Source organism: Euphorbia lathyris, chromosome 2, assembly GCF_963576675.1.
Source record: "Euphorbia lathyris chromosome 2, ddEupLath1.1, whole genome shotgun sequence".
In the NCBI taxonomy this organism is placed as follows: domain Eukaryota; kingdom Viridiplantae; phylum Streptophyta; class Magnoliopsida; order Malpighiales; family Euphorbiaceae; genus Euphorbia; species Euphorbia lathyris.
Genome location: NC_088911.1, coordinates 15,325,330 through 15,340,676, shown reverse-complemented (window position 1 = coordinate 15,340,676; position 15,347 = coordinate 15,325,330). Strand labels below are relative to the sequence as shown.

The 15,347-nt window shown below is 35.8% G+C and overlaps 2 protein-coding genes across 3 annotated transcripts; both read left to right on the top strand.

Annotated features, from left to right (window-relative positions):
- Positions 1-1,141: 1,141 nt before the first annotated feature.
- LOC136216828 (peptidyl-prolyl cis-trans isomerase CYP18-1) lies at positions 1,142-4,261 on the top strand. Its single transcript, XM_066003377.1, has 5 exons — positions 1,142-1,299; positions 1,395-1,469; positions 2,412-2,573; positions 3,343-3,501; positions 3,999-4,261. The coding sequence occupies exons 1-5, from the start codon at positions 1,297-1,299 to the stop codon at positions 4,080-4,082; spliced, it is 483 nt and encodes a 160-aa protein (XP_065859449.1). The 5' UTR covers positions 1,142-1,296; the 3' UTR covers positions 4,083-4,261.
- A 1,151-nt stretch (positions 4,262-5,412) lies between these two features.
- Positions 5,413-14,595, top strand: LOC136216825 (uncharacterized). 2 transcript variants are annotated; one of them, XM_066003374.1, is made up of 13 exons: positions 5,413-5,832; positions 6,182-6,366; positions 6,448-6,551; positions 7,061-7,141; positions 8,322-8,425; positions 8,532-8,618; positions 9,265-9,467; positions 9,934-10,135; positions 10,232-10,282; positions 10,354-10,452; positions 10,575-10,634; positions 11,206-11,327; positions 13,193-14,595. In XM_066003374.1, exons 1-13 carry the CDS (start codon positions 5,581-5,583, stop codon positions 14,337-14,339), a joined length of 2,697 nt encoding a protein of 898 aa, XP_065859446.1. In that variant the 5' UTR covers positions 5,413-5,580; the 3' UTR covers positions 14,340-14,595. The 2 variants fall into 2 exon arrangements, with proteins under 2 accessions (XP_065859446.1, XP_065859445.1); XM_066003373.1 differs by having other exon boundaries at positions 11,203-11,327.
- Positions 14,596-15,347: the final 752 nt, after the last annotated feature.

Here is a 15,347-nt window from a genome sequence, read left to right as displayed (position 1 = left end):
AAAGAGTTATTTGCGAGCAAACTTCACAAATATAATTAACAATTTACTCACAAACAATTCATGGTTAGATAATTTTCTTAATGAACCAAGTCCAAAAGAGGATTTTGGGCTCGAAACAAGCTCGAAGCTGGGCTCAAGCTCGTTGAGCAAGCCAAAGCTCGGCTCGGGCTCGGCTCGTTAATTTTATAGCAAGCTCGGCTCGGGCTCGAGCTCGTTAATTTTATAGCGAGCCGAGCTTGAACAGGCCAAAGCTCGCATCGGCTCGATTACAGCCCTACAAATAATGACTTGAATTGTCCTTACATATCTTTGATAACAACAATAATACAAGAGCATTTAAGTACTTTATTTAGTCAACCATTAAGACAAAGAAAATCAATACACATAATTTGACAATAATGCAAATGAGAAAACAAAACTCAATTCTCATGGAATTGATTAGGTTCACATGGTTTTCTGGAATTTGTAATTTTGACCATTAAAAAAAAATTAAATCAATTCATATTGAATTGATTTTATTTTCCCTATAAATCCAAATGGTTAAAATTCATATGGTGATTTTTGACTCAATTTCACCGCTTGTTTTGTTAAGTCCATGTTCGGTTTCTTTGATGTGTCCGCTTTCCGAATAACCCGAGAGGTATGAAAAAGTTATAACTTATTGAATTCCACATGTGTCAATTTGGTCTGCCATATCTAACATTTGCACCACATATGTTTGGAGCTCCTCTTCAAACTGCTTAGCACGTGCTCGAGTAACATGTCCATCTAGTAGACGTATTCGCTCCATATGAAAATCCGGATTTTTAACCCGGGTTATATCACTATGGGTAGTTCAGGGAACCTAATCCAAGTAAGGATTCTATGAACATTGTCATCAAAAGGATCGAAATTAAGTTTCCATGGCTGCACGGAGAGAACATGATCAGCAATTAGATACGGACCCCTGATTGCGTTCCAATAGTCATTCTCATTAGAGAATTTAACAACGTAGAACTCATTAGCCACATCAATCAGGTTCACCGTACCTTCCTTAACCCAAAAGGATTAAATTACCAAGTCCTACACTTTTTGCTTCAACTGTGGGCTCTATAATTTAAATATAATTAATTAAAAAAGAGAAATAAAATAAAATAATCACAAAAAATAATAGTGCTGCACTTACAAAATTATGTGGCATTGTTGACCCTCCAACCACTTAGGGACTCTAGTAATGTCTTGAATTCCTACTAGTAATAACAAATCTTCTTCGGACTCCATACTCCTGAGGAGCTACCTAATACACGGTACTATCAAATGGTTAGTTTTCTTTTCTCTGCGTAATTTTAGCAAACACCTTTGCTACGCTACTCTATTATTAACAAATGATCATTGTTTTGCAAAATTGTGAACAGTCTGTTACATTGCACACAAACCTCGGCGACATCAAGTGCGAAATTGCTTGCGATGAGGTCCCCAAAACGGCTGAGGTTAGTTTCCTTCCCTCTCTTTTCTTCTATGATTTACTAGAACGTTGGTAATTAGGGTTCTTAAGTTGGAATTTCATTGCAATTAGTTCTCTGTGTGCTGAAACTACCTGTTGAAACCCTAGCGAAGCTCATTAGTTGGCTGGTCTTTTAGGCTTTGATTGGATGAAGTGTTTTGGGATTAGTAAAGGAAAGGTTAAGAAGTGGTAATACAAACTTAGTTCTAATTTCATTTTTAAATTCTAATTTTCATTTTCTTTACCCGGAGCATTTCGTGGCCTGAGGAGGAAGTAGCACCTTTGAAATGAATTGCCCCCTGGTTTAATTCCCTCCTATTCTTACAATCAATGGAGGTATTAGAATTGAATTGGGTTAGGTATTCATTAAATAAATTTAATATGTGGAAGAGTGAAAAAATGAAAATAAAACCATTAATCATAATGCAGAAGAGGTGCGCCTGATGAGAGTGTGCGAAGCCCAGGCGAGAGCCTCACGTAGGACTTATTAGGCGCATGACCTTGAGCCTTGCCTGAGGCACGCTTTTAACAGCAATGCCTAAAAACAAATTCTTAGCTTCAAATACTTCTAATTTAATTAGAATTTGGGTCATTCTCAACAGAAGAATCTTGGTATAAAACACTCAAGCTTGAATTCATAGGTCACACACATTTTTGCAACTTGTAGCTGTTATTATGGTTGGATATTGGAGATTCTCTCCTGTACTTGCTAGATGAAATAGTTTTTTAGTTTTACTACTGTCATACTGCGAATTCCTTCGGCTAATTGCTCGTATGGTAAATTTAAATTAGTTAATGCTGAGGGATGGTTTTGCCTCTTATAATAAGAATCCAATAGTCTAGCTCAATCATCGGTTAATTAATCTACTATTTACTATACACAGATGGATTTACTAATCCCATCCTACCTGTGCTGTGTTTGTTACAGAACTTTCTGGCATTATGTGCTAGTGGTTACTACGACGGAACCATTTTTCACCGAAATATTAAAGGTTTTATGATTCAAGGTGGAGACCCAACAGGAACAGGCAAAGGGGGAACCAGTATATGGGGCAAGAAATTCAATGATGAGATCAGGGAGTCTCTTAAGGTACAAAATGGCTCAGCTTTACCCCTCTATGTTCCTGTCCGGGACAATCTGTCTTGTGCAGACTGATTTTGTCTCATATTTTCTAAAAGGATATGGTAAAAAATGCTCTTATCGTTGCCAGCCAAGAGCAATTTTACCCGTAATGTTATAAAGGATACAATTGAGGGCCCAATGTAAGCTCTCTCTCCAATCATGAATTTCGTTATTTCTTCCACTCTACCTGTGCGTCATGTTAACGCTCATTAGTAATGGATTAAAGACACGAACATATACACACTTGAACAAAAAAAAATTGAGAAAATGTTTTGTGTTCTGCATGATTTTTTTTTTTCCTCTCAAGCTTAAATACATTTCATTCCCAATCTATTATGAAATAGAAAAAACACCCAAAACCTTTGCTTTCTGAACCAACATATATCCAACTAGTGCAAAACATGTGTGAACAAACCTTTTTTTTTTTTTTAATGATGTATGAAACTGGTCCAGCTTGCTAACATTAGATCCTCAATTGTATCGTTTATAATGTTAGGGATAAAATTGCTTTTGGCTGAAAACAATACGGTATTTTTCTACCTTATCCCTTCCCAAATATATTTGACTTCCGGGCTTGAGATGTGGCAAATGGGAGGCTGAGTTTATTGCAAACATTGATATGTTTTTATATACATCCTTATAGTATGAAGTGCTAGACTCATTAACGTAGAAATGAGCGTCTCTAATGGCAGAGATGCAACACTAATGATGCTAATTTCCCCCTCTCTTTTTCCAGCATAATGCAAGGGGCATACTATCTATGGCGAATAGTGGGCCTAATACTAATGGGAGCCAATTTTTTATTTCTTATGCAAAGCAACCTCATCTGAATGGATTTTACACTATATTTGGCAAAGTGATTCATGGTTTCGAAGTCCTTGACCTTATGGAGAAGGTAACTTGAGCTGGTTATTCTGTTCACCTTTGATATCATTCAGTATTTATGGTTACTTATGTGTTCTTACTCTCTCCCTCTTTTCATGTGGTTCTGTGATGCATTTCTAGACATTAAAAATGCTTAGCATAGCTTTTATTTTTGTTCTTTTCTTCTTTGCACGTTAAGTGTCACAGGGACTGACTCGAGCTAGGTCAACATCTCCATGTGATGTGGAGACTTAACCAACTAATATCTAGAAAAGTCTCTCCCATAAGCATTCCGCCAACTCCTACTTCTTAGAGTATAGCTGAATCCAAGCCAATAGTCGTTATCCAATCCTGAATACTGTCTTGCTAGATTTACATTCGTATCAAACCTCGATCCTTGTAGGAGCACAGACTATAGGCCGATGGCAAAATTTGCCCAGTTTTTCCTTCTGCACAGCAAAGATTCCAATCCAGCCTTGCATATTGTTTCCTGAATAAATGTTTATGGTCTGCTATTTGATTTTGTAGACTCAAATAGGACCTGGTGATCGACCACTTGCGGAGATAAGGATCAATAGAGTGACAATACATGCCAATCCTCTTGCTGGCTAGCTGCACCTCCCAATGCCTGCTTGGAGGGTTTGCAAGTTTGTAAAATTGCTCTGGGGTTGAACTTCCGGAGAGTGAGGCTGTTTGACACTACTTCAACTTTATGTATATCAGTATTTGATAAAATCCAAAGATATGAAATGTGAATTGGTTTTCTTATTTTAGGACTTGTCATATTTACATATTCATATCTCATCTTGGTACTATGATTTTGATTCCATATATACATATGTGGAGGCGATTTAGGTTGTAAATGGGTCGAGGCATGGACAGGGAATGGTTCCTCCGTCCTTGAATATTTTGGGATTTCCGCTCCTATTATTGTATATGAATTGTGGAGAAGTTTCTTCCCATCCTGCTCTCTGTGGAGATTTTATTTATTTATTATTTTAAATATGATTGAATTTTTTATGGAAAATTAAATATATTTATAATAATTTTAATTTTTTTTAAAAAATAAATTCAACCATTTTAATTGAATACGGATCATTTTTTTAATTAGTGTTATAATTAGATTTTTGAAGTATAAAAGTTTATATTAATATTTATAATATGTATAATTTTAGATATCTTGACGGATGGAAATGAGAATTTTTGTTTCTGTTCTCATTTTAACTTTGAGGAATTTTTTTTATCCTGTGGATAATCTTTTAATATTAATTTTTGGAGATTGTTCTTGAGGGGGCAGACCCAATGGAAATTGAGAAAAGTTTGATATATTCTATTTTATTGACTTTAAGATGTTTCAAGTTTATTTAAGTTCATTTTCTTTTCTATTTTTATACTATCCATTATCCATTAATTTTTAATATGTTATTATTTTTTATATATTATAAATAAAATATACTTTTATATTCTAATTATAAAATTTTAGGCCGTGAAAAGATTTCCTTTGACATCCCTCTCTGCCTATCGGAACAATCCCAAGAAAGAGATTTGGATTTCCGTACGCGAACCCTTTCTTTTCTCATTTTAACCTTTCCTTTCTAGCTGTCAAATAGACAGGAGTTGGTATTGGCTTTGAACCAATTGGAGACTCTGCTGCTCATTCCTTGAGGACGTATTATCGACGTCTATTCATATAAAAACTGTTTATTTGACATTGTTGTAATTTCTTTTACAAGCATAAAATACTTGTAAAATTTATGCCTTTTCTGATTTTCCCGTAAGCGACCCTAAAATATATTCTAGATTTTAAATTTATAAACTCTTCGACACATAAAAAGATTCAATTTCTATAATTCAGAGTTAGGACCAAGTTATTTAATTTGACATAGTTCAGAGTTAGGACCAAGTTATTCACGGCCCATAAAGACATAATCGGAGGCAATAGCAACCCAATGCAAAATTGCAAATCGTGCTCTGGAAGCCAAACACCAGATTATGTCACACTCCTACCCCAACTATGAATAACAGTTACAGTGACTAGACTACTGGCGCCTCCTAGAGTGTCAAAATCCCCGCCATTTTTTTCAGGTTCTACTCTTCTGTACACTTTCAGATGGTCAAAGAAGGGGCAGCAGAGTCTCCGATTGGTTCAAAGCCGATTCCAACTCCTGTCTCTCAGGCGAGCTCTTCGCGTCCTGCAGATCGCCCAGACGTCGATGATACGTCCTCAAAGAAGACATTGAACCCTAAGCAATTCATCATCTCAGTGGCCTCTAAGATCGCTTCCGAGCCTTTCATTAACCTTGACACTAACGTCTGGGGCGTCCTCACTGCTATTTCTAATAATGCGCGCCAGCGCCACCAGGTACGTTTTTTTTTTAATTATCTCCTCTCTCCTTTCTTCTTTTAGTTTTTGTGTGTATTTCACTTGCTTGCATTTATCGCTGTTTACTCGTATCTTTTTGTACATTTTGCTTGCTAATTAATGTGAAACTCAGAATAACCAATTATGTATGTACCGTAGATTTGATTTCAGCTCCGACTCTGATGATAGAACATTTAAAGCTACAAGAAGATTTCTAATAAAAAAAAAATTGTTTAATAAGGTTTTCTATGTTTTGTGTAATACCTCTGCTCAGCGTTTTATTTGTTTGCCTGCGTTACTTAATTGTATTGAGGTATTTGAGTTCAAATTGATCTGATCGTATTAACAGGGTATCAATATGCTTTTAACTGGGGCTGAACATTCCATTGGACGATTGGCAGAGGATACGCACTTTCAAATTGAATCATCTGCAGTCAGTGGAAAACACTGCAAAATATATAGGAGAAATCTTACTATTGTAGATGCGGGTCATCCATCTACTTCTGATTATTCTGTCTTCTTGAAAGATACTAGGTTTTGTATCACTTTACACATTGGTCATGCTTCTACTATACTTTTATTTCTTTGTCTGGACTAGTTTTGGGATTTTTGCAGCACAAATGGGACATTCCTCAATTGGATGAAATTGAATAAGACTAGTCCTGAATCAGAGGTGCATCATGGAGATATTATATCTCTTGCAGCTGTTCCACAGAATGGTAATGCCTAAATTAGTCAAGAAATTGTTAGATATTTCTTCCTTCTTTTAATTCATGCCTCACTCAATGGTTTCATTTTATGTTATAAATTCATAATTTCAATCATTTGTACATTAGAATGTTTGTACTTGTGTTTTTACGTTCTTTAACCTTCTAGAGTATATGATGAATCTGAGGAAGTCTAAAAAATATGTGAAGAGAACATATAATCTTCTCTTTTCCTTTTTCCATATTTTCCTCTTTCTGCTTTAGCTTGTTTATGTATGCTCATCCTGCCTAGCATTTATTGAAAATTTAAGTTGAATGGAAATTTTCTCTTTCACTTATTGCTTTGATAAAGCATGTAGTCAGAACCAACAGGCTTTGACACCCAATGAAATTCTTTTGACAAAGTTATTAATTTGATAGCTTTTAGATGTCACAATACCTAAAATTCATGGAAACTTAAATTGATAAAAAAAATTCTCCTACATTATTTTATCTAACATTTGTTTTGTATATTCTTGCAGAACTTGCATTTACATATGTATATCGAGACGTCCGTAGGTCTACCTCCTTGTTTCCGGGTGGGGCTCCAAAAAGAAAACCAGGTAGATCCATATTCACTATGCAGTATATTGCATATTTTAACTAATGATCTCTCAGATATTCTATCTTATTCATGCTTAGCTTTTCTCAACTTTCTCCCCGCACAGACTAGCTTTGTTTTTCAACCGTGAGATTAGTTGCTCCTTGTCCGGGGGCTATGGAATGAACTTCTAATAGATAGAGCAAGTGAATGATTTCGTAGAGGTTTGACTGGATAATTATTAATTTTGTATAAAGTTCCGGATGACTCCAGGCAACTGAATATTTTGATTTGAACCCTGGATGGCTCTTGAGGAAGCTGCTCACACTTGCTAATCACCAGGCTCCCTCAATAATTAGGCTACTCGTTTCCAATTGACCCCCTATTGTCCCAAGTATGAAATTGAAATAGGGAATACTTGTTTCTGAATTCAGGGACTAAACCCTATTTTGAGACTGGGATTAAGGATATGCCCTAGATTGTATGGCAATAACAACATATTTATCCATCTAGATCCAGATGTGTTCACAAAAGCTGTAGGTCCTTACTTCCAATTGTGTGACAATCTTGAAGAACTCCAGTTGGAGGGAGGAAACTGAGATGGTACGGAATCCAGGAATTAATTACCCTCTACTACACTGTATTCCTGGGCAGGCATAGAATCCCTGTGTTTGAACGTGAGCTACGGACCCAGCTCCTTCAGCACCTTTAAATTAAGGAAGTTTTATTGTTGAGGTCTACAGTTTAGCAAAATAGAAATTGGTAATGAAAAGATGTGGTTTTTTTTTTTGAAAGAAATTGGTTTGAAAAATAGCTCATGTTAGGATTCTTAAAAAATAGCCGCATATTCAGCTGAGAGCTGAGAGCTGCTCGAGGCCTGGTCACTCACTCATCAAATCTGCTTCTCCTAGTGTGGGCCTTTACCAGTAAGAGCTCATGGTGCCGGGGAGGCGGATGAGACTCTATGTCGAGGCTTCAGGTCGAAAGTTGAATATAAACTTGGCTGCTGAAAACTTGCTGTCATGGTCTTTCTGAATTTTGAATGCATAGGAAGTAACAATTAATAGGGCATGTTCTTGCTTCTTGGGTACCAAAATATAATCCAAGCATTGGATCACACATTTTGACACCATCTTATGTTGTTAGTCTCAAAAAACAGTATAGCGGATCATATTCATAATACATATATTTTTCGTGTGCAGAGGCGATTATCTCAGAAAGCAAGAGACTAAAGGGCATAGGAATTGGTGCTCCTGAGGGTCCTATATCTCTTGATGATTTTCGAAGTCTTCAACGATCAAACACAGTATGTTTAATTTGAAATTAATATTTTATTGATTAAGGGCATTTCCCTTTAATGTATTTTACCTCAAAATGATGTGATCTTTTCCAAAAATTCTTGCTATATGTAGGAATTGAGGGAGCAATTGGAAAGTCGAGTCACTACAATTGATACATTGCGCAATGAGATTAGAGCAGCTGATGAGCGGCATAAAAGTGTAAATTCCTTTTAAAGCTAAGCCTTTTGACATTTGTTTCAGCTTATTCAAAAGATAATGGTGATTAGATTTGATGGAATTGGATTTCTTTTCTTTTTTATGTTGGAAGGGAAAACTTCCCAATTGAATTTGATTTTGGAAATAATAGTGGGAAGAAACTATGATACAAGTAAAGTTTTACCTCGGTAGTTATATAGAGAAATAAGTATGAGTTTGAACTATATATATATAGGTTTTGACAATAACATCACTCACCAGTGCAAGTGCAACTAAGAGGTGGTATGGCCATGGTCCAGAGCAGCCACTTTTTGCTAATTGCTTGAGGAGTCTGCATCTTTTTCTTGTGACCCTAGTTCATTGGAAGCCTTACTGGATACTGATTTTACCATTGAAATACTTGTATGAGAGGTTCTATTTGGATATGTACATTACGTTTTGAGCATTAATTAGATTGTTTACGAGAGACTGAGACATCTCTTGATTGTTTATGAGGACATTGAAAGGAATAAAAGGAACAACTTAGAGTTTAATGCCAACAAGATCAAAACAAATTGATTGTGCATGTTATTGCTCAAATATTATATGATCCTGTTTTTGTGTACTATAACCCAGTGCTATCAAAGACTGATTGTTTTTTCTTCTACAGGAGATTAGGGATATGAAACAATCTGTTGAAAGATTATATGATGACCAACTCAAGGAGTTGCGACAAATGCTGGATATTAAAGTGAAAGAGCTGATGAAAGTTGTTAGAACCTCATCCGAACAAAAGCATACCATGGAAGAATTAAATGAAAGACTTAATGCTTCCAGGCAGTCATGTGCAGAAGCAAATGAAGCTCTGAAGAGGTGAGGAATATCTATTCTAGAACGTGAGGTTTTTTGAAAATATTCTAGTTCTGCCAAAAACTGAATTGAGATTGAAAACTACAAAAGGGCATTATGGAAGTAATAATTTTCAGATAAATCAGTCTGTCTTTCTAACACAAGGTTGGGCCTAAATTAGGAAATAGACTACATTAACAAAAAGCTATATGTACTACAATTTAATCCTCCTTATTAATGACTTCGCCCCAGACTAATGAAAGCACACTTATGGTAGACTCTTTATCATAGTGATTTAGAGCACTTTTTGGATTTGTATGGTATCAAAGATTGACCTAAAGAAAAAGAAAGGAAAAAAAAAAAAAAAGACAAAAATCTGGATTTCTGAAATGCTTTTCTTTTTGTTTAAAGCCTTTCAGGGTGAAACAATACTTTGGCAAATCGTTAAAGAAGAGTTAAAATTTGTAATATTTTAGATTTCATTTTTTAGTCAGAAGGCATCTATATCTGAACTCGAGGAAAAATTAGACGAAGAGCGAGACCACAGAAAAGAAGAGCGAAACGTGGCTGCTGCCAAATTAGAAGCAGCAGTACAAAAACTTCAGTCTGAATCTCAAGAAGAAATTAAACGACTGTCTGATGCTGCCTGTCTACGTGAGACAGAACTACAAGCGGAAATCAACAAGCTTCAGGTTAGAATCTTTTTTCATGATTTTAGATGAATGGGATCTATTTGTGTGTTCTATTGAAAAGCTTGACAATGTGAAATTCTTTGCATTTGCATGCAGGAAAGGGAGAAAATGTGGTGTTCACAAGTGGAAAATTTGAGGCCTAAACTGGTACAGCGAATTTAGTTTGCTGGTTTCAGTGTATAACCTGCGTGGTTTAAGCCTTCCTTTGTTTTATATAGGAAGAAGCAAGGCAAAAGTTGGTTATCTCTGATAATAAAGTTCGCCAGCTAGAAGCTCGAGTTGCTGAAGAGCAACTGGCCTGTACAAATGGAAGAAAAGTAACGATACTTTTTCATGCTTGTTTGGACATTTTATTTTTTAAGTCTCTTCTTGCCCTGGTTTTGTTTATCTTGTGAATAGATACCTGGGCCTGATATTTGTATGCCAACTATGCATTCAGAAAATTGAAGAACTTGAGCTAGAAATGGAACAACTGAGGAAGGAGCTTGAGAGTGAAAAGGTATATATGAAAATTATTTTCAGTTGTGAAGATGATTCCTTGTGGATGGTTGATGTGACGATGCCAATATATTACATAATCCCTGCCATTTGGCATTTACAAGTTAATTCTGGGTGCTCACATCGTTCACTGTTTTAAATGTATTATTTACTGGTATCGAAAATGGTTTATAAGTCTAGCCTCTATATGATCTATGTTCACTGTCATAAAATAATTGTTGTAAGGGCCCTTTACAAGGTTGACATTTTTGTGTCCTATTCTATGTGTTTTGTTTAATATAATTAATATTAGCATTGACGTTGATGGCTTGTTTACTCTGGAATGTAAGTGTTCTGTTGGGTAGGGTACTGGAAAAATGGAGTATGGATTTCAAAGTGGTGATCTTTTTGAATGAGGCAATGCATTTGAGTTCCCTTCCTTTTGCCCTTCTGTAGGGGGCTATGTTATTGATCCTTGTTTGAATGAAGTTCTACCAAAGATACAAGCAAATTTCACTGTAAAAGAATTTTTTGGAACCTTATTAAAGTTCAATTTTATTTTAAGCTGAAATTTTCTTTGCTGTTGGTAGCAGGTAGCGCGCGAAGAAGCATGGGCTAAAGTCTCTGCTCTTGAACTTGAGATAAATGCCGCAGTGCGGGATCTTGAATTTGAGAGACGGAAGTTAAAAGGTGCTAGGGAAAGAATTATGCTCAGGTAATTTGTGGAAGCTGTGCATGCATAGTTCAGTTGTTATTCCGTATGATAAAGCTGTTGAAAGTATTTATGATGCTGATCATGAACATACCTATTTCATGCATGATCTGCATTTGAATCACTAAGAATATAGCTATTTTTTTTTAGGAAAAAAAAGCACTCTTGAGGCGCTTGATCTTTTCGATTTTATTGATTAAGCTCCTAATCTTATAATGATACATCGAGCCCTCGATCAATTATAATTGTACACATTAAACTCTTGTTGTCCAAGAAAGTTAGCTTCGAATGTAGAGATCGGTTAATAGAATGGTATGATTTCGTCTGAATTTGAAATTTGCATTTTAACATTTCGAAAGCAGTTTTTTTTATATCTTTAGTGTGGCTATAGAGAAATTACGAAGACTTCCTTTCGAACTGTAAAAAATGCAATTCCAGATTAAGATGAAATAAGTAATGCTCTTTTAACTAATTTGATGTTCAGGACTAATTAATTTGGTAAGCTGGGGTTTAATGTGTGCAATTATAATTGATGGAGGGCTCAATATTTTAAATTGAACGATTGGGAGCTCAATCAACAAAATCGAAAAGATCAAGGGCTTGAAGGTGCTTTTTCCCTAAACACTTCTATTCACAGGCTTTTGCTTGGGCAGTTGCTTACTTGCTTTCTACTTCTGTGTGCTACCATTTTAGACCTTTTATCAGTCATTATTCACCTCACTCCTTGTATTTGAGTTTTAACTCATAACTTGGTCTCATTAGAGACCAAACATAAGGGCTAGTGATCAATTTAGAGTTTGTAGATTGACCGGAAAGAAGTACTGTATTCACATATATAGGTCATCTTCCGCCATAATTTTATACACTTGACCTGTAAAAAGTTCATGGTTTAGCATGTCGAATTAGAAAGTTTTAACAGAACTGCTAAAAAGATTAAGAAAAAAAAGTCTTGGATTTTGTCATTCAACTGTTTTTTAACTGGTTATGTTCTGTTCAGGAAGGTCCTGTTAGCAGTCATCTACAGTATTAAAACTGGGTCGCTAATTTCTTTTGTATGTTAAATGATGTACAAATCTAGACAACTATGACATGCTTAATCTAGAAGTAGTTTTATCCAGTAAGTAGGGGTGTGAGCATCAGTTCGGTTACTAGCCGAACTGAACTTTTGGTTAACCAGACTGAATTCTTCCACATAAACCAAACTGAACAAGTATAATAACCAAAGCAAAATTTATCGATTTGGTTACTAACCGATGACCAACCAAAATTTATTGCAATAGGTTAAAATATTATAGAAGTTAAAAGTTATATTATGTATGATAAAATATGAAACAAGAAAAAGTAGTAGCATATGGGTATTAAATATATTAAGCAAGTAAAATTATAAAAATGTAGTATAATATAAATATTTTATATATGTACACAGAAATATATTGGTATTATATATAAATTTTAGGTTCGGGGCTTTTTTGGGTCTATGGTGGGTGTGCCAGCATAGCTGGGATGTTCGCCGCTTACCCTTCCTTGCTAACCAATCTTTAATCAAAAAAATATATAAATTTTGGTTTGGTTTGGTTTAACCAAATTCTTTTACTAAAACCGAACCAATAACCCAAACCGAAAATATTTTAAGCACTAACCAAAACTGAACCAAAAATATAAAATAACTGACAAGATTTTATTTCAGTTCGTTTTTTGGTTACCACTTAAATTTGCTCACTCCTAATCCGTGTGTAGTATCAGTTTTGTGATGTTTGCATTTTCTTTCATCTGAAATATGCTCTATAGTTGGGAAGCGATGTATGCATTTGGTGACGTATGAGAGAATCTAATTGGTATTATGTAATTGTCTCTACTCTACAATGCAGGGAGACACAGTTAAGGGCATTTTATTCCACTACTGAGGAAATATCAGCACTTTTTTCAAAGCAGCAAGAACAATTGAAGGCAATGCAAAGGACATTGGAAGATGAGGAAAATTATGAGAACACATCTCTAGATACCGGCCTGAATGAACCTGTTGAGAATGTGGCTAGTCATGCTCTGTTACATCTCAGAAATTCAAATGTCCTTAGCAGTGCAAAGACTTGTTCTGCTGCAGCTCAGAGGTGTAACGGAAGCCAGGAAGTTGCTTCAGGCGACGTCGATGCAAGTGTCACTGAGAAGCATGATTGCGATATAAGAAGTCAAGGTGGAGAAGAAAATACCCAAGAGGAAGAATTCACAAGTTCTATCCGTCATGCTAATGGTGGATTTGGTTCCGACATTGATGGCATTGGCACAGCTCCTGTCCTGGAACCAGAGACCATAGGAACAGAGCAAGTTCCTGAAACTGAAAGCCCTGGACTTTATGCTGATACGAATATTGATCTGAACAAGTGTGGCTCGTTAGCTGGAGATACGATGCAATTCGATGATGAACCACTTGTTCAGGAAAGGGACGAGGGCGTCCAGACACCGTCTCTTGATGCGTTGAATCACTCCCAATCGAATAAACCCGTTGAGAATCAGAAAAACATGGATGATACAGAACCAGGAGGCACTATTCGAACAGCCGATCTTATAACTTCTGAAGTTGCTGGGAGCTGGGCTTACAGCACTGCTCCTTCAGTCCATGGTGAGAATGAATCTCCTAAAAGTAGAGACAATGACGAGAAGGTCGACACAGTTGTTCATGATTCCAATGGACAAGTGGCAGAGAGTCAAAGTACACCATCTACTGAGGCTGCAGCTGCCAGACGGAACAACGAACGTCGAGCATTGAGTGAGATGATTGGAATAGTTGAACCCGACTTAAAGGAGCAATTCAGTGCAATGGATGAGGATTGCAATGAGGGAAAGGAAAAACGTGATCCTGTTTCCAGTTCTGATACAGAGGCCTGTTCTGATACTGATAATGAAAGTGACGAAAATGATGAAGATCCCAAAGGCAAATCGGTCTCAGATTCAGAGACCGAGGGCAGTGATCAACCAGATGAAGATGAAAAACATGATTCCATGGATGAAGATACGTAAAAAGATTCTGAAAGGTAATGGATTTGCCTTGTGAAGATTCTGTAGAAAAATAGCAGCCTTAGTGTTTTGTCTATTTCATTTTTTTTAGAGTAAGTAAGAGCTCAGTTAATTCGTTGTAAAAAGTAGATTGTAGTATATTATTTGGCATCCCCCTGCCTCCTTCCGTTTTTTCTTTGTATGTGCACTTCTTTTGGAGGTACAAACGTATTCTGTCGATGTTAGCGAAGGGCAATTAATTCGTTATCGAGTAATTTTATTCTAATGTCATAAATAGAATAATTTAGGATTTGCTGTTGGCAAAATTGACTAATTTCAGATATTATTAAAAAAATTAAAATTTTTGTTTGTATTTTGCTGTTGTTGCATATAAGTTGCTTCAAAAAGTAATTTTTCTTTTGGTGATTTTAGTGTAGGTCTGGAATTAAATATTTGGAATTTTAATAAAATTCCTATAAAATTAGGGTTGTTAATGGGGTCATGGCGATTTGTCCTGGCCTGGACAAAGAATCTTCAACTAGGAATGCTTTCTAAAAATTATACATATTATTTAAAGGGTTGATTACAAATCTAGCCCAATTAATAGGGGTCTTTTACATATCTAACTCATTTTGCTTCCATCTTACCATATTAGACACTTTCAACCATTTTGGACAAAATTACCTTTAGTTCTATTTAATCATCGATCTACTTCTTCTGCTTCTTCTTCTTCTTCTTCTTCTTCTTATTCGGTTCATCTTTTTCAATTTCCGATACCAATCATTAGCGATTTTTGAGATTATTGACGTATTATGTTCAATTTCCCATAGAAATAGTATGTTTTTAGCTTATACGCTTGCTTTTCTCGTTGGTCTTGCCTCTTTCTTCATCTGTAATGGTATCGTTTCAATTTCTTCTATTTTCCACAATTTTTCTCAATTTTCCTCCATTGTTGTCGCATTTGTGACGAAATTTGTCGCATTTGTTGCAAATGCGACAACTCTTGTCGCTGCGACAACTCTTGTCGCTTTT